General features: G+C 38.2%; 1 protein-coding gene across 2 annotated transcripts in view; it reads left to right on the top strand.

The window, feature by feature from the left end:
- The window catches only part of PRKD3 (protein kinase D3), a 38,982-nt gene continuing 14,253 nt past the window's right edge, over positions 1-24,729 (top strand). Inside the window, exons 1-10 of one of the 2 annotated variants that reach the window (XM_026046961.1) lie at positions 1-47; positions 2,103-2,245; positions 2,347-3,127; positions 13,730-13,868; positions 15,447-15,578; positions 16,286-16,443; positions 17,994-18,183; positions 20,043-20,120; positions 21,476-21,659; positions 23,193-23,313. In XM_026046961.1, the coding sequence (XP_025902746.1) occupies positions 2,837-3,127; positions 13,730-13,868; positions 15,447-15,578; positions 16,286-16,443; positions 17,994-18,183; positions 20,043-20,120; positions 21,476-21,659; positions 23,193-23,313 (1,293 nt within the window). In that variant the 5' untranslated portion in view covers positions 1-47; positions 2,103-2,245; positions 2,347-2,836. Of the gene's footprint in view, positions 48-2,102; positions 3,128-13,729; positions 13,869-15,446; positions 15,579-16,285; positions 16,444-17,993; positions 18,184-20,042; positions 20,121-21,475; positions 21,660-23,192; positions 23,314-24,729 lie in introns of both variants that reach the window. The other variant, XM_026046960.1, reaches the window with a different exon arrangement.

Below are 24,729 nucleotides of genomic sequence, written 5' to 3'. Positions count from 1 at the left end.
TGAGGCGGTTCCGGTCAGCGGGCAGTCGGTGTCTGATGTGGCCGCAGGTGAGTGCGGCCGTTGGGGGCGCGCGGCGCGGCCGTTGGGGACCGTTAGCCAGCGCAGGGGGTGCGGGAGCAGGGCCGCGGTGGGGAAGGGTGGGGGCGGGCTCGGAAAGTTCCTGCCGCGGCGACAGCGCCGCCGCCAGCCCCGGCCCGGCCTCCCCGCGGCAGCTCCGTCCCGGGCAGCGGGCTCGGGGCGCCGGGCCGAGGCCACGTCGGCCCCGCGGCAGCTGTGCCGGCAGCGCGGGCCGCCGGGCGCGGCTTGAAACCTGGGCGGGACGAGCGGCTCTAGGAGCAGCAGCAGCCGGAGCAGCCCGCACGGGGCTGCGGGACCCGCGGCTCCCTCCGCCGCCCCGGCACCTGCGGCCGAGCCCGGGCTCCAGCCTAGCGGCGCGGAGGTACGGGGGTGAGCTCCTCCTCGTGAAACCCAGGGAAGCGCCCAGCTTCGTTGGTAAGAGGTGGAGAAGAGTTGTTGGAGTTGCTCGGAGTCTGTATCGTGACGAGCGCGAATCCAGGGGCAGACGCTGGAGAGGCCGCTTGGGTTGGGAGCAGTCCCGAGAGGAAGGAGAGGGTCGGTCAGTACTTACAAGGTGGGAGCGTGTTGGAGAGCAGACTGTGAGTTGATATCAATTTCAGTCACTCTGAGGTGTTGATACTCGTAGTCACAAACCATAAAATTCAGGAGAGAGCAATTTTGCTCACTTTTTCTTTCATAGAAAGGTGCCGTCTTTCCTATGAAGAAAGAAAAGTAAACATCATTAAAGGCTTATATGCAAATAAACCTTGTATGAAGAGGTGTTGTAAATGCAAATAGATCACAGTTTTGGTGTTAACATCTTGATTAATAGATGTAGGTGAGCTCTTTCAGTGTGCTTTCACTGTCTGACTTTAGCTTGCTTAATTTTACTTAGAAGACCTATCACAGCTTTTGTTTTTTCTTCTTACAGTACATTAATTAGGCATTATTCTGGCTGTTGTTGTTCAGATTCACATTCAGAAAAATGCATGAGCCTATTGATTCTGGTATTCTGTATTGATTTGTGCTCCTTTAAAAATGATTAGTTACGTAGAGTCTCATTCTGTTAGAGTCACTCTTGCACCCACAGGCTTTTGTGGAAGCAGTGTGTAGGGAAGATTGCGTAACCCTGATTTACAGTTCTGGTGGTATTCAGAATGTTAATCAAGGTATTTTCACTTAGCATCTTGGAAGTAAGTGAGAATAGAGGGTGGTTAGCATTAGATGTTGTAATTTATTTCTAAAAGGTAAATGTTAGGAATTATTTAGTATATTAAAACTGTTGATCAAATAAAACTTTGGTACTGCATTTTTTAAGTTAAAGTGCTAGTTTGACTTGCTTTATTTCTTAGTACAGGTGTTTTATGTTGATGCAGATAAAGCTGCTCAGCAGCATTAGAAACTCTGAGTACTTGGAACAGACAGCACATGCTTGATTTGTTGTTGTTGTGGTTTCTAGATACTTGGAATGTTGATTTAGACAGTGCAGCATCTTGTAGCAAGTGTTATTGAGCCTGTGGTAATGAAACGCAAAGAATTTGCAAAGATTTGATCATGAGGTGATTTGTTTTAAAAGGTTGTGGCAGATTTGCTTTTTGAGCAGGCATGTGAGCATTAAATGATTCCCTCCATCTCAAAGGAATCAGTGCTCTCAGACTATAAATATCTTCCTATAGATAGAATTGATGTTGTATTGCTGAGCGTGTAGACACACGCTCTACCCTTTTTATTTCTGTTAACAATTGAAGTTAACAGTAACTTCTTGAGCAAAGCTTTGCTCTGCTAAATTACTGTTAATTAAAAGATGTGGTAGTGTATTTGGAAGTGCTTTGCTTCTTTTGTCATTTATATTGTACGGTGGGAGAACAGTAAGTATTTCTGTTAACAATTATTAACCATTACAGTGAGTACAAAGTTACTAATTTACAACATATATAGGTGCAAGAAATCTGTAATCCTACTGCCTCCAAGTAGAGTGGTTATGATATTACTATGCAACTTTATGCACTTCATGTGAAATAATAATTTTATCTTTTTCCTTACAGGCAAAGCACAACATTTCAAAATGCTGGAGATTATCTGTGTGAACATAGAGATTACATTTAATGCGATTTTGTCTTCAAAAATTCTGCTCTTGCATTTCACGAGATAAAATATTTTACAAAAATGGAAGGTTGGAGAAGTGAAGGTATCAATTAACAATGTTCTGTGAATCCAGAGAAGAATTTCTGGAGGAAGAATAGATTCATTGACTACCTGATTTTTTTTTTTTCTTTTTAATTTTAAAAGGATATCTACGTGAAGATGAGCATGCTTATAAGATACGGTGAAAGAGGATATTTCTAATGAGTTACCAACATTTGTTTCTGTTTGAAATCAGATTCTTTTTTGATGGAAATGAAGGACCAGTATGAAAAAGCAGAGCTGTTGTATTTTTCTGAGGCCTTTATGTAAGGCTCTACTGTCTCTATCTGGTGTTAAAGGAAGGGCAATCTGCTTCTGATCAGCTGATTATAACTGTAGAAAGAGAACCTTTAATTTAAAGTAACTTCCAGATGAAACTGTTTTGCTCCTTGGCTTGCACAGAATGAAAGGGAAAATTAACATGTGTTACTGGTCAGGGGCCTTTTGTTGAACAAAGAAAGGGAAAGTTAGATTGTTCTTTTTTTTATTATTATTATTATTTTATTTTTCCCCTCTCCATTTCCGACGAAGAACTGACCAAACATTTTTGTTAGAATTTGACTACTAGAGGATCTCAGCATTCAAAACAAGTCAGATGTCAGCAAACGACTCTTCCCCTCCATCCGTACAGAAGTTTTCCCCGCCTGTATATCATGCTGCTCCACCGCAAACCCCAAGTTTGTCTTCAAGCCCCCAGTCGGGGCTCTCCAGTCGACTTTCCAATGGCAGTTTCAGCACCCAGAGCCTCACCAACTCCAGGAGCTCTATGCACGGGATCTCCTTCCTCCTGCAGATCGGTCTCACTCGAGAGACTGTCACCATTGAAACTCAGGACTTGTCTCTCTCTGCTGTGAAAGACCTCGTGTGCTCTATAGTTTACCAGAAGGTAGGGTATGACAGTAACGCGTTCTGCTCATTGTAGTTGCTTTGTAATAAACTGGCAGCAATAACAACATGTAACTGGAAGATGCCAGGAACTTTGATACAAAGATAAGGCCTGTTAGAAGTTTCTAATGTTTGAATAGGAAATTTGCCAACTTCCAAGGTGGGAGCTTTTAATTTAAAAGGAGAAAAACCTCCTATTAAAATCTGTCTTGTGAACTCTAATGAAACAAGATGCAGTAATAAACTTCCTGCAATAATTAGTTCTAACAATATGGAATGTATGTGGGTTTTTTTTCTATCCTTTCTGTGACTGTCACTTCTTTCTGCTTTTACTAATTTGTACTCACAGCTGCTTTTACTGATTTGTACTCACTGCTGCTTTAAAGGAATATTCTTGATGGAGTGTAGCCAACTGTAATCAGAGTACTAATTGTGGACATAGAAATGCTCTGCAGTCTGAAGACTTGCATGATCCTGACTTTTTTTTCCTTTTATTTTTCTAAGCACTAATTGAAAAATAAAACACCAAGTGACTAATATTTTCTTAATATTGCTTTTCCATGTAAGAAATCTGAGATCTTCTTTTGAGAAGACTGTTATCAGCATACCTATAGTATCTATTCAGAAACAGTTGGCCAAGGGGATAAAAATGGTAACTAACTCTTCAAATGTGTTTTGGTAAGCTACTGCAAAGTTCTGGCTGTATAAAAAGAAAGTAACATTCATCTTGCTCTTTTTATATGCATGCTTTTTAGGCTAGATGCCACTGATGAAACTGGAAATTGTTTTATGTAAATAATTATGAAGAAATAATTGCACTTTTTACATTACTTTGTAGGGAATTAAATTGCTTTCTCTGTATCTTTCCTTTTTTAAGTGGTATTTATAGTTGAGTAGTTTGATCCTTTTTCTTTAATGGCTTGATAGAAAATGAAGGTAAACATAAGAATTTTCATCTGCATATGCTTTTGTGTGTTCCCCCCCCTCGCATCTTGTATCTTTCTTTTCATGATTTTATAAATTAATTAGCAAGTCAACTAATTTCATAATGACTTCTTGGGCCACCAAAGTGTGATTCAGTGTATTAGTTCCGTTCTTAAGAGAAAAACTTTGTGGATTTCTTTTTTTTGTACTACACATTTTTGATACACCTTTTTGCAGCCTTTTAGGGGGCTGCTTTTTCTTTCTGTATCAGTTGTCTCTTTGCATCTGCATATTTCCTGTCTTCTGCCTTGAAGAAAGATGAAACAAATAAAATCATGTTTGTTTTTGTTTTTCCTCTCTGTTCTTGGCAGGCTTAGCTGAAGTTGAGCTCAAGTTCAGAAACTTGTTATACGCTTAGTCTAATCTACCGTAAAAAATTATTAGGATTCAGGATCCCTGTTTTCCTCTTTCCATCTGGCTTTGGTTCAGCTTATGCTCTCCAGCAGCTGATGCTACTGCTGGTAGATGACTGTTCAATGCGAGCATGTTTGTGGGCAGCAAACTGATCAGGAAATGTGTGTCGGGGAAAAACCTTATGTGGTGGGCTGATCTTTCATAAGTGGTTTTGCAGCCAGTGTAAAAGTAGCAAGCAGTATCCTCTCTTTACCCTCTGTCTGACAGTACATTCTGTCTGGATTTTGTTCTTAGATGACTTTAGCAAGCGCGTGAAATATTCTTGTATTAATGTAATCTTTCAGTATTTATTTATGTAACACTTATAACTCTGTTTTGCTGTGTACTCTCGTGCATATGGCTGCTTGTTTTTCCAGTCAAAAGCTTTGAAGGTGTTGGGTTTGCCTCTGGAATTCAGTGTTACAGCTTCCCCTTCCTCTGGCACATACAGCTGGCTCGAGCTGTCTCCTCTTGGCCAGCTCACGGCTCCCAACTTTCGAATAATGCCTAGTTTGTTCTTGTGATAACTGGGCAGTTCATAGTGCGTATTTACTTCTGGACTTCCTTTTCCTTAATGAAAAAGGAGAAATATCTTTTACATGGAGCTATTCATAACTTTTGTTCTAATGTTAATGATATTCTACTGAAGTTAAATGGTAGCATTCTTCATAATATTTTTAAATCACGTTTCAGTCTCATTGCATTTTTCAATACAGATTCACTAAAAAACTTTGAGAGAGATCTTATCTATTATCACTTTGTTGGGAGTTTGAGTTGCCTGCATAAGTATTTGTAGCCTAGGAATCCAATCATGCTTTCAGAAATGTTAATTATGTTTTCCATTAGATCTTGGAGAAAGCTGGATTTTAGGTTTTTTGTTTTTTTTTTTTTCTTTTTAACTTGCCCCTTACGGAGATTTGATTTAGTGTGTGAAAAAGTCCCGAAAAAAATGGTATTTCAGTTTAAAAAAAAAAAAAAAAAAAAACCCAAGATCCTTAACTAAGGCATTTGCATAGCCCTTTCTGTATTGCCAGGATGGCTGTATTGTTGATGGTCAGCTGTGCTTCCTGTTTCAGAAGCTGCTCTGAGTGCAGCTCAGTTGGGTTTTTGCAAAAGGGTCTGTAAAAGTAGCCTCGGGAGAACTGAAACTAAGAGGGCAGTAGATGTGCCCCTGTAAGGAGAGGGAGATGAGTAATACCAGTATTTGACATGTCTCTCAGCTCTGTTCAAAGCTGTGTTTAAGATCAGGAGAGGAACCAAAAAAGGGTTGGGGTTTTTTTTTTTTTTTTTTAGGTTAAGTTCAGGGAATGGGCATTCTGCATCAAAATGCTTAGTGGAATTTCTCAGAAATTCGGCTTGAAAGGAATGCTTCGAAAGATTGTTAATTCCAGGCTCAAATGTATCTTTTCTTTTTATTCCTTATCTAGACTGCTGGGTGTTAAAGTATTAGATATACAATTTTTGCAGCCTGAAGAGGAACTAAAGCAGGAGCAAGTGATATTTCTAGAACAGAGAGAGTGGATGTGTTTGGGAACAGATGAATGTGTAAGTGGCAGACGGGCAGCATGTGCCTTTGCACAATAATCAGCTATTACAGAGCCAAATGCTTAATCCTGTTTTGTGTTTAAAAACTCTCTGCTTGATGTTTTCTAATGTCAGTAATAAAATGGAATATGAGTTTTAATAGTTTAAAACTGTAAACTTGAATACAGTAGTTCCAGTGCATGTAATCTGAAAGCAATGCTTGATTGGCGTTATTGGCTATAAATGCTTGATTAGTCCAGAATTTTAAATCCTAATTAAATTAATAACTATGAATAAAGAAAATAAATTTTGTTCTTTTGAGCTATTACTTGTATAGCATTAGAATCTGGAAGATTTTTCACGGTGACCTTTTACTTAAACCGTTCCTGGCATCTTTCATGATTTTGAAATGTCTCTTATCTACCTTTTGTCTGCAAACCTTTCTTTCCTCCCTTCTTGTTTTCAGTCATTTGCAGTTTAGTTCTCCTTTGTGTGCTGTTCTTGCAGTGGCTCTGCTCTGAGGCAGGCCATTTGTCTATCTTTTTGGATGTCTGTGTGAAATTTTTATTATCCTTTCTAACTGTTGCCTTCTAATTGACTTAAGTGCTGATATATTGCTTACTTATACCTATCTGTGTATAAGTTTCCCAGACTTTTTCTTCTAACCTTAATGGCCACAGCTTAGCAAAATCGGAGGCATTTCTGAAGTTGTTCAATACACCTCTCAGATTTTTCATTCCTTTCCTAAGACTGCTCTTGTAACTTGTAAGTCTTCAAAAAAAAAAAAAAAAAAAAAAAAAGAAATCCCATGTTGTTATCTTTCTCTGCCCTCACTTATTCCTAGTAATGTCTGCTACACTTCTTTCTCTTTTATTTTTTTTTTATTTTATTTATCTTTTATCTAATCTGATCCAGCCTTGTATCTTTTGTATTTTGTTTTGGGTCTCACCTTCCTTGGTTTGCTTCCAAAAATAGTTTATTTTCTTCTTTTGACTACGTATTTTGGGTCTGCTCACAAAGCATTTCCAACAAAAAGGTTTATAATTCTACATCTCAACTTTTTCATATATGGGATGTTTTTTCACTTTTTTCTTTGTTGCATTCTCAGAATTTCCTTGTTCGTATGTAGGGCTGAACCTCACACCTAGCACCTATTGCTTGGCTTTATTCATGTAACTTTTGTGTGTTTGGTGTTAATGCTAGGAAATGTGGACACATTTTTGTCATCTTTTTTCTCTGTTTCAAAGTGATTACTTCTCTTTAACCTGGTAATTAATTGTCTGTCTCTTAGCAGCAGTTCTGTGATTATATATAACCTCATGTCTTTTTAAATTACTACCTCTGCCTCTCGTGGTTTTTTAATTATTTTATTGTACTTATATTTGACTCTTCTTCCCATGTTGTTGTTAATCATCTCTTATATGCAGAGTCTTTCTGTTCTCATTCGTTTACCTTAAAACGTAATTTCTTATTAATTAATATTTCCCGAATAATTTCCTGAAACATTGTGCCATTTTCAGACCTTAATCTGTTAATAACCACCTTAGTTAACTTTGTAGTCACGTACTTGTTGAGAACGCAGTCACTGGAAATCTAGTTGTCTTGGAGAGGAATTTTGTGCGCCACACATGCTTGTGAGCATTTCTACAGTTTCTGTAGTTTTCTACTTTTATTGTTTTTAGCAATTTTGTAGTCCTGGTACATTATATTCCCTGGTCAATAATTGGAATAATCTGAATTGAATGTGATGCCATCAGTACACATGCACTCGTTTTGGTAGACTTGAGTGTCATGTTAATGAGACCACGTTGGATTTTGCCTTTGATAGCTGAACTGAACTCCTTGGAATGCTGCAAAGTTGGCCAGTTTTCTTTGAAGATATGTAGACTTCTGGGATGAAATTTGAGGAGATATGTCCCAACATTTTGCTTTGACAGTTAGGGGGAGGAAAAGGAACATGACTTGAGAAATATACAGCCATTTGTAGAATTTTCTAACTATATGTTAATTAACTATATGTTTATATTATTTCATATACATCAGAACTCTAGTTTTAAAGGGGCTAAATTATTGTAATTTACGTTGCTGATTATTCTTTGACTGCTGATGAAGAGGGAAAAAAGGTGTTCATTTTAAAATCATTTAAATAATCATGTCAAGAAAAAAAAGAAGAACGTAAGATGTCTTCTGTAGTTTGGGATGCTGTCATGGCAGTAGGGAGTTCTGTGGGCTGAGCAACTGACTTGAAGCTTAGTATGAATTCTTAACTATGAACAGATGTTTTATTGCTAAAATAGTGAGAAGTAAAAGAACAACCATATCACAATTGAGTCACGTTACAAATCTCTGACAGTAGTAACTTAATTTGGTGTCTTAAATGGGTAACTATCTCTCTCCTTGTATTTGTAGTAGTTCATAATGCTTTATTTGAATGTTATGAAAATTAATCCAAATCACATTTGGTATTTCTGTTATATTTGTATTTTTACCCATTATTCTGCCTTATTGTCGCCAGATTATTATTATTATTATTATTATTGTTTGTTCTACTTATTACTCTCTTTGTATGAGGTAGGTAGGGCAGCAGGAAAATAGTTGCAGCATGAGAAGCAAATAGGCCTTTGGGAAGATGAGTGCTGGGGAGCTGATGCTGTGTGGGACAGGTTTTGAAGGATGGTAGTAGGTTTGTGTGCTGGAAAACCTGTCCAAGCAGTAGTCTAAGTGTCTGTACTAAGGCTTTTGGTGAAGGAAACATCTTGGACAAGATGCCATTTGGAGCCTTGTTCTTCATGTGATAAAGTGATTTGGAACAGGATTTTAAAGAGTGGGAGTGGATTGTTTGGTATGGATGCAGGATAATAAATTGAAGTGATTGCAGTGAGCCAAGAGACTTTCCAAGGTAATGGGTGTTTTGTACTGTTAGACAGTGGGATTAACGTTCAGTGGTATGAAGCATTTGTTTTGAGTTATGATAGGTCATGAGATACTGGACCTTGAAACAATATCCGCCTACGCTTTTCCCTAGTGTGAATTTTTGGCGACTGGTCCAGAACTTTGTAAAGTAAGTCCTGGAACTTGAACTAGAGAGATTTTTCAGTTGCTGCCAAGATAAAACGAAACCCCAGTTGCATGTTTCGCTCCAGCAGTACTGGCCTGCTGTATTTTGAGGTTCTTCCTGGGAAAAAGAGGGGTGTAATGCAACTAAAACCTCTATATTGTAAGTACTACCAGTGGTAGACGCATCTACCATTTTTCTCTGTTTAAATCTTCTGGTAGTGTTAGCGGTGCTAGAGGTCTGCAAGCCCAGAGAATCTCGCGGACATTCGCTGTGCACGTTAGCGGCACTGGTGCTCTAGCTCCAGAGATGAACTTGGCACGGGCCGTTGCATAAGCAGACTTCCCGCAAGTGATTTCCTGTCGTTAGATGCTCTTTTGGAACTGTTACACTGGGAACAGTTTCCATTTTGCTTTTAGGAAATTTAGTAACACTGGGATTAGCGATTTATGTTTGAGTCACGGCGCAGATTGTTTCTGCGTTTATGCAGGAAAATAATAGCTTTATAATCCTGCGAGATAAAATAGGCTTTAAAAATTCTGCTTTGAGTTTCATTTTCAAGTTGGCATTATGAACTCTTAACACTTCAAAATAAGTGGATGTTATTTTTCCTTAATAGTCAGGTAACTGAGTATAAGGAAAGCTCTAAAAGCTGTATTGTGGTACAGAGAGAAGAGTCTGATAGTGTAAAACTTGAACATAGCTTGAGCTTTGCATAAAATTTCTGCTGAAAGATACCACTTGAAATAAAACCCTTGCTCACAGATGAGGTTATTTTTGGCTGGCTGTTGGTGCGTAGCCTTCTGGTGGAGGTGCCAGCAAGAAGTGCTGTGTTCCCCCACACGCTGGGGAGCAGAGAGCAGGGCACTGCGGGGCCCTGGGGACTAGAGCTCGCCCCGCTGAAACTCTTTGGCTCTCATGGGCCCCTGCAGCTCTTTGGGGCCAGCTGGCCAGGGCTGCCCTTGCTCGGGTGCCCAGGGACCACACAGGGACAGAGGGCTGGATTTGGAGTGGATGTGCAGGGAAGGGACAGAGACAAGGGAATTGGCGGGGTGGAGGGAGGGCAGTGCAAAAGAAGAGTGGGATTCACTGAGCAAACTGAAAAGCCTTGACATCTAACAGAGCTGTGATAAGGTTAGCTACATGTGTCTCCCTTCGGTCTTTGGAGCTCTGTATCTTAGTCTAGATGCTACTAATCAGGCTGAACCCTGTAAACAGAGGTATTGTATGAGGTTAAACATTGCTGCTATAGGATTTGGGGTTTGCAGACATCTCATGTGTGTGTACTTGTATGTTTAAGAGAGACAGAGACAGCGAAAAAATCTATTTCATGGGAGCTTATGATACTATGGTAGCAGTTTAGATGGTCACTTACTAATGGAGAACTGTATGAGATTGTGATACCCAGAGTTCTAACAGTCAACAGTAGATAATTTTGCTTTTTTTCCCCCCCTCTATAATATTTTATTCCATCTAACTTGTTGAATGTGTAGTTTATTGGAAAAGAAAGATTTTGATTACAAGCAGCAAGGTTATAGTTACAAACTTTGGAAGTCATATTAAATTGCTTTCCAAAGGAATGCAGCATTAAAATCTGATATATTTAATGATTATGCTTGCTATCTTAAAGAGGATTTGTAAATTTACATGCAGTATTTGGTTATTGTATGAACTAATACTTTTTATTAACCCAAATGAATTGGTATATTTAAAGCATTTTGAGAAATACAAGATTTATACATAAAAATAAGTAAATGAAGTCAAATACTGAATACATACTGAATACATGATCGCAGCATTTTAAATGTATCTTGACATGTGATTGTGATCTCTAGTTAGTGAGATACAATACTGTGATTAGGAGTGTCTTGACAAATACAAGATGGATTTAGGGTCAAAAAGGCTGAAAAGAAAAAGAAGAAAGACAAGTATCTATATCAAAAGGAGACTTATGCCTGTGAAATATGTTGTTAAAAGGATCCTTTAGAACCGTTGTTTGCAGCTGAGGGTAATTCTGTGAACCACCAGCTGTCCCTTCTGGCAGCTGAAATTCACTGCCAATATTAATAAAAAGTGTAATAGTTTTCTGCAGCCAGATACATACAAGATTTGTGGTAATTCTCTCTTCTGTTGGAATTAAGTTACTCTGTAACCTGGTGTAACTGATATGCTATAATGAAAAGCCATCATGAACATAAATTTGATTTTATGATTAATGTGATAGCTTTATTGGTGCCAGTTCTGAGTGTGCTGCTGCTTCACTGCACAGTGGATATAGTATGAACAAGTAAAACTAACCTCACCACACGTTATAAAAATGTAACTGTAACTTGTTATTTGAGACTCTGAAGTTTTATGACTTTCCTGAAGATCCAAATTTACAGATTTGCACTGTTCTTTTAATGGAGATGGAGGAAAGTTTATTACGATTTGGTATTAAGAGCCATTAGAGCACATGTAGTAGCTTGACAGTTAGAAACTTTGTACCCGCAACTCTTGCTTTTTTAATCTTGGTGCTTGCATTCTTGAGCTTTTCATTTTGATTGTATGTAATTTCATATTCGACTTCTGTGAAATCCTTTTTTGCATAGAGAGGGTGATATTTTAGGTTAACGTGGAATTTTAATATCTTGGAAGTTCCTATAATTAATGCTGTATTAATAAATGCACTGTCTACAGCCAACAAGGGAAGTGATGACTTCCCCCTTTTTGAGCAATCCGTAAGCAGAGGTATTTCTCAGAGGAATAAAATTTGCATCATAAGTTTTGCAGTGCCTGCATAGACAATGTGAAATAAATGGAATGAAGTATCATCGAAGCTTGATACCTTCTAAATCTAATAAGCTTATTTTTATGTAGAACACTTTTGTAGTGAGATGGTTCAAATCTTTTGGAAAATTTTCCAAAGAATATATTCACCAAAAGTAAACTATTTTAATTGGGAGAAAGGTGGAAACATCTGCATGTGTGGGAGATATTGGAAATATGTTTTGAGCGCTATGAGGGTGAACTGTAGTGTCTTCCCTCTGGTAACTGTGCCGTTAATAGAATAGCTTGATAAGGCACCCTGTGCAAAGCTGACCAACTATGAACATTTTATACGTGGGAGTAAAGAGGGTAAGGCTGCTGTTTGGCTCATCCTAGTCTGCTTAATTCTGCTGTTAGTTTGAATTGGAGCTTTAAATCAGACTGATGAACTGAGGTATGAAGAAATGCCATTTCCTAGTATGCTGTATCTGTGCGTGTTCTGAATATAAACTCCTGTGCGGGCATGAAGAGGTACCGAAACACAGATTTAGGCAGCACAGCCAAATCCCAAGCTTTTGATTTGCTTTCCTAATACAACACAGTTTGGGAGAATGCAAAAAATGTCATTTTCAGAATATTCATAGCTCTTCGTCACTACCAAGATGAATCCATGGATGAATATACTGAGCCAGCAAGGTATTTACAGATCACAGGAGGTATTCCCAACAATAACACACTGGGCGTGCACAGCAAAACAGAGAGGGCCAGCTTAATATTTGTGGTGAGATCTACCAGAAGAGGAAATGATTTCCTCTCTGAGAAGGGAGTAAGAGAGCAGAGGGTGTGACAGGCACCTTCATTATGGGTCTTAAGTTTGGTAGAAGCAAGTCTTTGGCCACAACAGGCCCATAATAGGCTATGAGCTTCCTGCTGTTTGTGCCCTGATACTGACTGCGCAGGATCTAAATTACCAAGCTGTAGTTTGTTCTTTACCTGATAATTACAATTTTGTTGTAAACTATTCCGTATCTTTTTCCACATTCCTTCTCTGTTCCTCTGTGAAGCACTTTTGTATGTTGATTCACACCCTGGCAGAGAATTCTTGTTTAAACATAAAGGTCAAGGAAGCGGCTGCGTGGTACTCATTACCCTCCAGGATCCCTTCCTGCTCTTTTACCTCTGTGAATTATCTGTGTGTGTTTGACCTTTTCATTTTAAGAAGTTTTGCTCACATTTGACAGTGTTTTGAAGAGTGAGGAAAGTACCAAATGAGGAAACCACAATGAAGTGTCAAATAAAAATGGCCTGTTTCTTAGCATTATCTCTCCCTAAATGGCTTTGGAAGCTTGTCATCTAGAATTGGCGTGAAATGAGTATTACTCTTGTATTTGCTAGTCTAAACTGCTGTAAAACATTGCCATGAATCCTGTCTTGCCTCACTCATCAGTAAAACGCTTCAAGCACTGTTGGATACTTGGATCTGAATATGTGCTGACCAGAATGATGGTAAAATAAGGAATTGGAAAGAGTTTCTGATTTTTCTGAATTGCAAAGAGCTGGGTTGCCTTTCAGAGGGCAGACTGGTTATGCATGTCTGATAATTTAGAAATGCAATGAAATAAACCCCAGATTATTCTTCCATCCCAGGTTTGCAAAAACTCGCTATTTGGGAAAGGAGGCAGGGAAGAAGCTCCTGACGGTGGGTTTTGTTCACAGTCAGCTTTCTCTTATGCTGCAGTTCTAATCAGATAATGCCCCAGTTCTTGAAAAAGCCCACCAGATCAATTTAGTTTTCATGACACAGTTATTACAGTCGAAATTTTATAGATCTTATTGCAAATGTTCAGTTGTAGGATTAGCAAAGACCATATATTAATTTAGAGTTTACTTCTCTTGCAGTTCCCGGAGTGCGGGTTTTTCGGCATGTATGACAAAATTCTCCTCTTCCGTCATGACCTGAACTCAGATAATATTTTGCAGCGGATCACGTCAGCAGAAGAGATACATGAAGGAGATCTTGTTGAGGTTGTTCTTTCTGGTAGGTATTGTTGTAACAACACTTTATTCAATGTGTTTATATATATATATTTTTTTTTTTTTTAATGTAGGTATTGTAGATATAATGTTTGTCCTTTTTTTTTTGTTCTGCAGCTTCTGACACAATTTATATTATTTCACCCAAATGTAATTGCTGAATCATAGCTATAATGTTAAAACTTCTCATGGTGCTAGAAAGCAATTTCTTTGAAAAAGTGGTGGTTCTTAAATGTTTATTAGTCTTCAATTAAAGAGGAAAAAAAATAAACCATGAACTTGATTACAGTCTTGGATTCTGTAGGTTTTACCAATACTCTGTTGAAGTCAACCAAAAGCCAGCAGTAGATGGCAAGTTATTGAAACAAGAAATAAAAGCTGGACTGGTGCTGAGTTGGTCTTTGGAATCTAATTGCCAAACAGAGCCTGTGCTCTAGAAAGAGGGATCTCTTGTTTGTCATGAGATTCAATTTGTGGGTCATTTTTCGGAGCCATAAAGCCAAGTTCTGGACTGCAGTGCAGGACCTACTGATCTAAGCATATTTAGGGTATTTAGTCTCAGATCATCTTGATTTGAGCTTTTCATTGTTTCTAGTTAGCGGCACATTTGGAAAGTCTGTTACGTGCATGTGCATTTAGGTTTTGAAAACAATCTCAAAAGAAGCAAGTTTGTCATTTCATCATTTTCAAATGGCCTTTTGTTCCCTGGCCTAATGCTTCTGCTGGAATCGACCCAAGGGCAGGTACTTCTTGTTGTCAGTCTGACACTTTCCATATCAACAGACCTCCAGAAACAAAGGCGTTTGAAAACACATACATTTCTTTCAATAGAATTTTTAAATGAGACAGAAGAATCTGAAATGTCAGCGTATTGTTTAATAATCAAGAAATAGTGGAGATCAGGGCAAAGTAATTATGGCATAAAATACAACTGTTTTTTTTTTTTTTGCATTCCAAAAAAACAGTTGAAGGTAAAAATACTTTTAGAAGTGTCTGTGCTTGATCAAGAAAATAGAAGCTGTCCTAGCAGTGTTCTGTGTTTCCTGGAAACTTTTTACACAATTCTGTTTTGACACAAATGTCAAATTCAGGCTAATAACCATTCTGAAAAGGTTCTTTAAAAGATAAAAATCTAACCGGTCACACAGTCCTTTGTTAAAAAAGTTTGCAGGATACAAACAACTTGAAAATTGAATTGTTTCTTCAGATGTTTACCTATAAGTTAATCTGAACAAAATCTATTGGATATTCTTTCTCAGTGAGATTCTCAATGTGTAAGAAAAATAGCTAAAAAAACTCGAATCTTGGGGTTGAGTAATTTGTTGTGAGTTATACTGTTGAATGGTTGTTGTGACCATTAGCCTGCAGTATCCAATGATCTTTTTTCTCAATAAAGAAAACTTGCTAAAAACTGTGTAATCTTATAAATACATGTGTACATGGAGAACAATGTAGGGCTAATGCTTAAACAGCTCAAATACTGTTCTTCGAGTAGGCTGTTTTAAAAATAACATTCTTTCCATAAATCCTTGTTGATCTTATGGCAAGCAGCATAACTTACTGCATTTTTGCTTCTAAAAAGCTTTGGCTACAGTTGAAGATTTCCAGATTCGACCTCATGCACTTTATGTGCATTCCTACAAGGCTCCTACTTTTTGTGACTACTGTGGAGAGATGCTTTGGGGGTTGGTACGACAAGGCTTAAAATGTGAAGGTAAGTCTGTTCATGATTTTCGTGTATTTTTGTGTGCATATACTTATACCAGATATGGAAGAAGTTGTATTTCATTTGATAGTGTGTGGTAAATGTAGCATTTGATAGTATGAGAAAGGGCTGTGTATGAGAGAACCTGAGTTCTTATCCTGGCTTTAATGCAAACTGTGTGACCTTGGGCAAATGATTTAAAAGCAAATGATTTAAAAACTGCCCTTGTTTCCCATTTAACTTTTTTTTTTTAATCTTGGGAATATGTGCTGTTTGCACAAGGAACACATATTTTGGAGAGAATCCCAAAGGGGAATCCCTTTGCTCATGGCCTTCATCCAGCTGGACTGTGCAATATACTGCAGCCTGCTGTCAGGTACTAGCGCTGCCTGCTTGCTCGCTTCCTCTTGGCACTTGTGCTCTGAAGTGAGGGAGTGATGAGTGTCTCCTAGTGGGAAGAGAAGTGAGGACAACGATTAGTTGCTTCAGTCTGAGACCCTGTTTCTAGAGCTGAGATTACTGAAAGTGAGTAATTTTGCTAAGCAATGCAAACAGTTTTTCCTATGAATCACATTAACGATGCCAGGAGAATTTAAACAGAACACTTTGTTTCCATTTTTATCATTTTCCTGGGTTAACTTTTCAAATGGTTAACACAAATGGTGGTGTGTTCCCTCTTCCCCCTGCCATGTATCTGTGGAAATCTTCTCTTTCAGGTTGTGGATTAAACTACCATAAGAGATGTGCCTTCAAGATCCCTAATAACTGTAGCGGAGTGAGAAAGAGGCGTTTGTCCAACGTGTCCTTACCAGGAGCAGGACTTTCAACTCCGAGACCAGTGCAAGCTGAATATACATCCTCTGCCTCTGAAGAGGTGTGTGATATGAAAGAGGGGGAAAGAGTATTTCTGCATTTAAATGCTTTGGCTTCTGGGATAGATAGTTCTATCTAGTGTTGTAAGTGGTTTAAAGTGAGTATGGAGAACTGAACTTACTTACTGTGATTGGGTTTTGTTTGCCTTAAAATCTCTGGTGAGTCTTAGACCATGACATTTACTGGGAACTGTTATTGCTGTGAGAAATAGAATTAGAAGTAAATTTTAACTTCTGTGTAAAATTTTGTCATTAATCTGTCCCTCAAGGTAATGTGAACTCTGAGAAGAGTGGTTTCGGGAATGATGAAATACTTTGTATGCTTTGGAACACGAATTTATTCTGTAATTGCAGTATCAGTACGGAATAGCTATTTGGCTGAAACTGTACAATGGGTACACTTTTATGCCAAGAGGAGAGAATGTTCTTGATATATTGTTAAGCTTTTCGAAAAGCTAAAAAAAAAAAAAAAAAAGTTCTGACATGACAAAGAGTGTGTAGGGGTTCAAGGACTTTGAGTAGAAAAGTAGTTTTTCTTCCATAGTAGTTGGTGTTTTGGGGGTTAGTCTTTTTGTTTGTGTTTTTTTTTTTTGTTGTTGTTGTTTGTTGTAATGACTGCTATATGAATGCCAGTAGGTTTTTGGATATAGTGCGGTTAGCTAAACTATACTAAGTGTAACAAAAGGCAAATAGTTACTAGTTTGTTTCATTGCTGCTTTTACCATGGGTGGGTTGTTTCATTCGCCATGCTTTTACCATGGGTGAAAAACTGTTTTTGAAGGTCTTTCCGACTTATCTAAATTTCTGTTTTGTAATCCAATAAATTCTCATGTTCTTAATTTAAATTACATAAATCTAACTTATGAACGCCATAAATTTTTAGCTGGAGGCTAACAAGTCTAGTCTCGAGTCATAAGAGGTAGTCATTTTGATGCTTTGTAACCATTGCTAAGATTTCTTCAGTAAAGGTAGTAACAATAAAGGTGCAACCGTAAGTATTTTTCCTTCCATAGAGTATCCTATTTTTATTTTTATGTGTCTATTTAATACTTATTTGGTGTGTTTTTTTGCTGTCTTGCTTCCAATACTTGCCATGAATTTTCAATAATACCAGATTTGCAGCTCCATCTTCAACAGTTTTGCAGTGCTTTGCATCAGATGTGCCTTTTTTTAACAATTTCTCATAATCCAAGCAACTGTAAATATATCCTACTGAATGTACAGTAAGGTAGTGCAATTTTTGGTCTTAATTTCCAAAGTTTTTGTTTCAATTTAAGCCATTTTATTTTTCCAATTTCCTGCTGTACATGCGTCTGTATGTTCTGTCTGTTGCACCAGGCTGCCAAAGAAGTTGTCTTTTTAGCATTTTTAGTTCCTGTGGAAATAAGACAATAAATAATCATAGATACTTTCCTGCAGGTGACAAGTTTTTGTTCGTGTGTTTGTTGTTTTTTTTCCTTTGTCTTTCTGAGATAATTCAGAAGAAAACTTCTTTTTCCCTAAATTGGAGCAGTTTTAAAGGTGCAAATCCTTTATACCTTCTTTATTGCAGCGCTGCTGCCCAGAACCTAGTAAACGGATTCCTTCCTGGAGCGGCCGCCCCATCTGGATGGAGAAGATGGTGCTTTGCAGGGTGAAGGTCCCCCACACCTTTGCTGTCCATTCGTACACTCGTCCGACCATATGCCAGTATTGCAAACGGCTGCTCAAGGGCCTCTTCCGCCAGGGAATGCAGTGTAAAGGTAACATTTAGTTTTCTGTTCAGCCTGGAGAAGCAAGGATTGAGAGGGGATTTTATCAATGTGTGGAAGTATCTAAAGGGAATGTATAAAGATGATGTAGCTAGACTCTCCTCAGTGAGTCTCCCCAGTTCACTTCCCTGCAGGTGAGTGGCAGTACATGAAAATGGTGTGGGTGCATAGAAGAGGAGCCTAGAGAAGTATTAATTGCATACACAGGAGATCAAACATAAGTATATTAACAGACCTTTGTTTTTGTAGTATGAACCTGTCTGTTTTTAATAAACCAGGAACTGAATATCAGGCTATGTATGGGCGAAAGCGGTGTGAGAGCGTTCATCATGCTTCCCCCAGCTTTCTTGTGCATATTTCCAAACCTTGGGCTCTTTCAGCTGCCCTGTGTTCCTCTGCATTTGAAGAACCTTGTAAGAAGCTTCACCCAGGCTTCTGCTTGGACTCTGAGTTGATCTCTGAGATGCTAAGGCTGTATTTATAATAAAAAGTTAAATGTGTCCAGGAACATTCCTGAACGCTGAAGTCAAAAGAGACAAAATTGTCTGTGCTCATGCAGAGACTTTCTTAGCCTCCCAACCTGAGTGGCTGTAGGCAAACTACCTGATGGGCACTTTTCTATGGGATGCTCTGATTCTGTGGGTTGTTTTGCACTGTGATAGTGCTGTGGGCTAAGGGAATGTTTTTAGTTTGCCAGAATATCCTTAGTGCTGTAGTTCTGTATACAGTAGATCCTACCAGCCCTCTGGTAGGATATGAAATATCTGTTTCTTCCACAGCCCTTCAAAGCAGCAAAGTAACCATATTCCATAATTTGGATGGAAAACAACACTGTGGACAGACTATCGTTATTTTAGGATGCTTATTTTTAGGCACTAAGAAGCTGAACAGAACTGCACTTGACTCCAGGACTTGGCTACTCTGCTGCTGCAAAGGGAGCAGATAGTGACTTCTCTTTTATTTGGGCTTAAAGGCACAATGAACTTTCTTTGAAGGGTAAAAAGTAGAAAGGAGGGTAAACTATCAGTTGAAACACAGTTGCAGGGACACTAGAATTTTGAATTTATGATGCTCATATAGAGCTGAAAAGTACAGCGGTGCTGCTGTTAAAGGATATAGCACTCCGTGCTAAACTTACTAAGTACTGTGTGCTGGACTTACTCAGTGGGCTGCATCTGATGCCTTGAATGCAGAAGTGGTGCATATCCAAGTTAATTCCGTCTCCATGTCAAGCTGGAGCTCATTGTGTGTTATTCTATCTGCTTTTTGTCCAAGGAAATGCAGACAGACAGGAATGGAGCTGCTCTTTAGCCAAGACTACAGCTTGAAGAATCAGGGAGCTTGACTTTGGGTTTTACTGTAGGGTTTTATATTTGTTCCGTTTGTGAACCTAGTGGTTCTGATGGCTGCAAGTTTTAGGCATCAGAAGGTGAAAAATGATAGAAATGAAATGAGATGTTCAGACCAGATAGAGGTGGGGGGGCGGGGGGAAGGTGTGGAACAGAGGATGGAATAAATAACAGCATAATGGAAAAAATAGTAATGGACAAAGCTAGAGAAATAGAAAGTGTTCTGTACTGGGAAGGGAGGTGCTGACATAATAAATCTGAAACATGACATCAAGACAAGACTGTAGATTTCCTTCTGGAGGGGATATCACTGATGCTGTCCTAAGTTATACAGCCAGTTGTACGTTTGGACAGGAGCATGTGATGGAAGTACTAAATGGTAGATATTAATGTCTGCTTTAGAATGAGTCAAATTATGTTACCATGTTACCATATTATTATGTTACCATATTACCATATTATTATGTTACCATATTACCACTCATTTATTTTCTGTTTTAGATTGCAGATTCAATTGTCATAAACGTTGTGCATCTAAAGTGCCTAAAGACTGTCTTGGGGAGGTGGTTTTCAATGGAGGTAAGGTGGAAAACATACTTTCAAATACTGACAAATCTCTGGAGGCTTAACAAGATGCATCAACTTTTGATTCCTTCATCTTTAAGACTTTTGTTTTAATTCTCTTCTTCCCTGAGAGCACTGAGATTGAATAAAACTTGCATATTCTGGTGACTTGAAATTTATTTAATCAGTCTTTGCAAATACAGTATTCTTTGCTTGAGATTGCTCATGGGAAATTAAAAATTGATAAGAATGTGTTCACCATGAAATATATATTTTTAAATTATTATATTTTTAAATTGTAGTATCTGAAGACAAGCACTATGACACTCTCATATCCATGCTTTTTAGTGGCCAGAGACAGCATATCTGTCTCTAAAAAGTAGGTTGTTTTTGTTTGTTTCTTTCTTTAACTTTTTGAAATCTTAATTAAGACTTTGAGGACTGAAAGAAGTAAGTAGGGAACAGTGTGTGAAAGACAGTTTCAGGTTTCATTCTTCTAGATTTCAGACCAGTATTGCCCCAAATCTTGATCCTTGTCACGCATATTTGCTTTTTTGGGGAATAAAACTGGTGGCATTCAGCAGATCACACTGAACTGTGCAGCCTGGACCAGAGGCCAGGGCAGAAGCCCTGTTAGCCTCTACATCTGGGGGGGGGAAAAAAAAAAAAAAGAAAAAGTTTGTTGCTGATGGTGGTTCCTTTTCACTCTTCTTATGGAGCTGGTGCTAAGGCTTGTAATTGGGGAACTGCTGTTCAAGATTGTTCTTTCTCTGATGGCCGTAAGGATGGGAAGAAGAACATAGCAAGCAAACAAAAACCCCCAAAAGCTGCAAGTGAAAACTATTTGTATCTTTTGATTTTTAATTTTCTACAATGCAAATTGCACAGCTTTTGGTAACTTTGAACTTGAATCAATAGTGGTAGGTGCAAATGAGGTCTGTTCTGCTCTTTTTTTCCCTCTTGCAGTACCTCCAGACTCCACTTTTTTATATAAGAATTACTAGTATTACTATGGGCTACAAGGGCAGTGAGAGCAAAGTTAGGTTTCTGTTGGTAAAAAGTTCTATTTGCACAGAAATAACTTTCCTTGGGGCTTGGGTCATTGCTAGCTATTAAAAGGTCCCTTTGTACTTCTCGTTTGTGGAGGAGAATTACATTGTGAGATGTGGATTTAGACTTGCTTCCTTATCCGTTTGGATAATGTCATTAGTTTAGTTTCCATCATTAATTTAAAAGTTGCAGTTTTTGTATATTCTTGCTCTACTATTATATTTACTTGCGTAAGTATGGATTGGAGAGGAAATGTTGCTTTTGAGTGTGTTTGTGGATGCGTACATTGAAATAATGTCCAACTGCTGTGCTGTTTCTAGAGCCTGCCAGCCCAGGCCAGGATCTGGATATGCCAATGGAAGTGGATAGCAGTGAAATGAACAGCGATGGTAGCCGGAGTCTGGATGATGTTGAAGAGCCTTCCCCTCCAGAAGACAAAATGTTTTTTATGGACCCATCTGACCTTGATGCAGACAAAGATGAAGAAGCTGTCAAAACTATCAGGTAAATTACAGTGTGGCTTTGTGCTCTGGACATGCTTTCTTCAGTCTTGAGAAATCAAGCATTGAGTAAAATATTCCTAGATAGCACAATCTTTCTGCTTAATATATTTATTTGTTTAACTTGCATGCTTTTAAAGCTTATTCTGTCCCAGACAAATCTGAAATAGAAATGAAATAATATAGTTTCTTCTAATGGTTAAAAAAAAAAAAAGTACTGTGCTATGACTTATCAAAGAAAGAGAACCTGATTATCAAAGCATGTTGAAGTTAATGGCTTAGCTTAGTAGTGCTGTGACTAAGATATCTGTAAATTACACCTACACAAACATGTGGTGATATAAAACAAATTACCCAAGATTTAAATGCTTTGATATTCACATGGTAGCTTACATGCCCCTTGGGCAGCAGTTTGTTTAACTTGAATGTGCTTTTTTTATGTTTTGCATCAGATAACTGTTATGTGGTTTCTTTAATCAAATGTGATCTCTTTACTTTCTGTATTATTATTATTATTAGTAGTAGTAGTAGTAGTTTCATCCCTTTTTTTTCTAAATTAATATTAAAAATGTAAGAAGAGCTATACTAGGTCAAACCAAAGTCATTTTAGCTCCATGGCTAATAGCAAATGTGTAAGGATAGAGTGCATAGCAACCCCCCTTCCACAGCTTTTTGATCTATAGCTCGGGGACTTCCTGAGTTGGAAGTAGTATCTTCTTTGTGTTCAAACTCTCGATAGTATTTTTCCTTAATTTCTGATTGTTTCTGAACCTATTACAATTCTTAGTGTGCACAGCATCCTGTGACAGCAAATTCAATGGCATAATTACAGTTTCTGTTAAAGCATCTTCACGTTTTGTTTCTTGATTCTGCCTCGTGACTTCATGTGGTTACAAACCTGTGTGCCAGCAGCCCGTTTTGGAGTTGTGGTGTAAGCAGCCAGTTTGAGTGCATCAGGATGTCAAAGACTGTGGAGTCTTGTCTGCATGGCCATTGATATCACTGAACATTGATAAATTATCTAGTGCAGATGTAACTTGAGTTAACACATAAATACTTTTCTCGATTTTTGTAAGTAGAAAGTACACTTAAGCACCTTTAGTGCAACAACAATGTTATGAAATAGCATAATTGGCAACATAGACAAGAGGAAGTAATAACGATACAGATGTTAATCACAGTTTAGTGTTGCATTGAGACCGAAGTGTGCAGTTAGCTGTCCTGAGAGAGGATGACTTCTGCTGGTGTCTTCTTTCTGGTGCTTTTTGTTACTCGTGTTGCTGCAGCACTAGCACTGCAGTGCTTGCAGTAGGAGAGCTAGTCCTAGTGCACATGCCTTGTGCTCTTGAGAACTTGTTGCAACCACTGATGGTGATGCCTTCACGTAGAAATGGGCCGCTTTTGCCAAAGGAATCATTTGTGTGGGAAGGAAGATCCTTGTCCCGGAAAATTACGGGCTGCGTGAATAGAGTCCGTATTCTAGGGATGAGGTCTCCAGTACTGCTGTGTTTTAAATTGTTAGCATTCTTTCTTTCAGTCCTTCAACAAGCAATATTCCACTTATGAGGGTTGTGCAGTCCATCAAACACACAAAGAGGAAGAGCAGTACAATGGTGAAGGAAGGATGGATGGTCCACTATACTAGCAGAGACAATCTGGTCAGTGCTTTTGGTTTCTTCATACACTACCTTAAATTATTTATCTAAACTGGCATATTTTGTTTCTTACATAGTCCTCTTTACAGTATCATTTGAAAGTACTTAACCATGATATTCTTTTTGAAGCGTAAAGAAAATCTGTTGCAAAGGAGAAATTATAATTTCTTCAAAATTCTTCCTGTGATGACTCAACAGTACTTTTAGTTTTCACTTTTTTAAAAGGAGAAGCACTTCTAAATTCTCAAATGAACGGTATGTTTAAGGCCCAAGATAAACATGAAAATAAATTGTTTGTTTATGTGTCTTTCTGCCTAAAAGACACTTTTTATCATCTTTTAGCTATAGGAAAAACATGACCAGGTGGTAGACAGAAGAACGGTGCCAGCAGTATTTAGGGCAGACCTAGTGTTTGGCTTTCAACATAGTCTTTCAATGCAGCCATTACATTTTTCCTTGGACTCTTTTGGACGCTCTCACAGAACAGTGATCTTTTTTTCCCTTTTCTTTTTTTCTTCCATCTGTCTGAATATTTCATACATGACATCTATTAAAAGGCTGCCCAAATAAAGTATTTTGTTCCAGAGCAAGAAATCTTCAGCCAAGCAAACTCTGAAATCTAATGGGAGGGAGCTTCTGTATTGGGCGTTACAGTATCAGCCATTTCCCATGATGATTCTGTTCTCTGCAACATGGGGCTATTTCATGTTCCTAAAACAACTCGGGATTGCCATCAGTTTCATAGGGGTTCATTTTTGCAGCGACATCTGTACACTGCCTGCTGACTCTGCATAATAGAGTATTTCACTATTTGTATTTTTTTCTCATTGTAATGTTTTTTCTCCCTTCTTGTCTGTATTTTTATTTTTCTACATTCCAAGACCTTTCTTTTTTCTAATAGTATATTAACAATTTGAATCCGTAAGTACCTGTCACCTGTTCCTTAGCCATCTCCTCACAAAGAGTCTTCCATGATTTATAATTTAATAAATATAAGTCCAAAAGAGAGGTGCACCTGTATGCCATGACCCAGTTTCTACTTAGCCCTGGTATAGAATTCCATCTAGTTAGATTCATTCATCTGCTAGATTCCTTTGACTGCCTTATGGGATAATCTTTACATTCCCATGTCTGACTCCGTGTAGTATAATAAGGGCATTTCTAAATTTTCTTAAGCTAGAGATAGGGGTCATTGATTTTTTTCCATCAGAAAAAAAGAAAGTGAATGTCAAACTATAAGAGCACAGGACAAGCAAAGTAAGTTAGATCTATACAGACATACTAGCTTTCTAAAAGTCTTACTTATTTTAGGAAAGGTTTTGTGCCCAGAATATAAGATAGTTATGTGCAGCAACTTTTTTTTTGTTTGTTTGAGATGATGTTACTTATTGGTGCAGCCTTCCATAAATTGAATACTTG

Source organism: Nothoprocta perdicaria, unplaced genomic scaffold (assembly GCF_003342845.1).
Source record: "Nothoprocta perdicaria isolate Ctin4 unplaced genomic scaffold, notPer1 scaffold_465, whole genome shotgun sequence".
Taxonomy (NCBI): Eukaryota; Metazoa; Chordata; class Aves; order Tinamiformes; family Tinamidae; genus Nothoprocta; species Nothoprocta perdicaria.
This window is presented reverse-complemented; position numbering and strand designations above follow the sequence as displayed.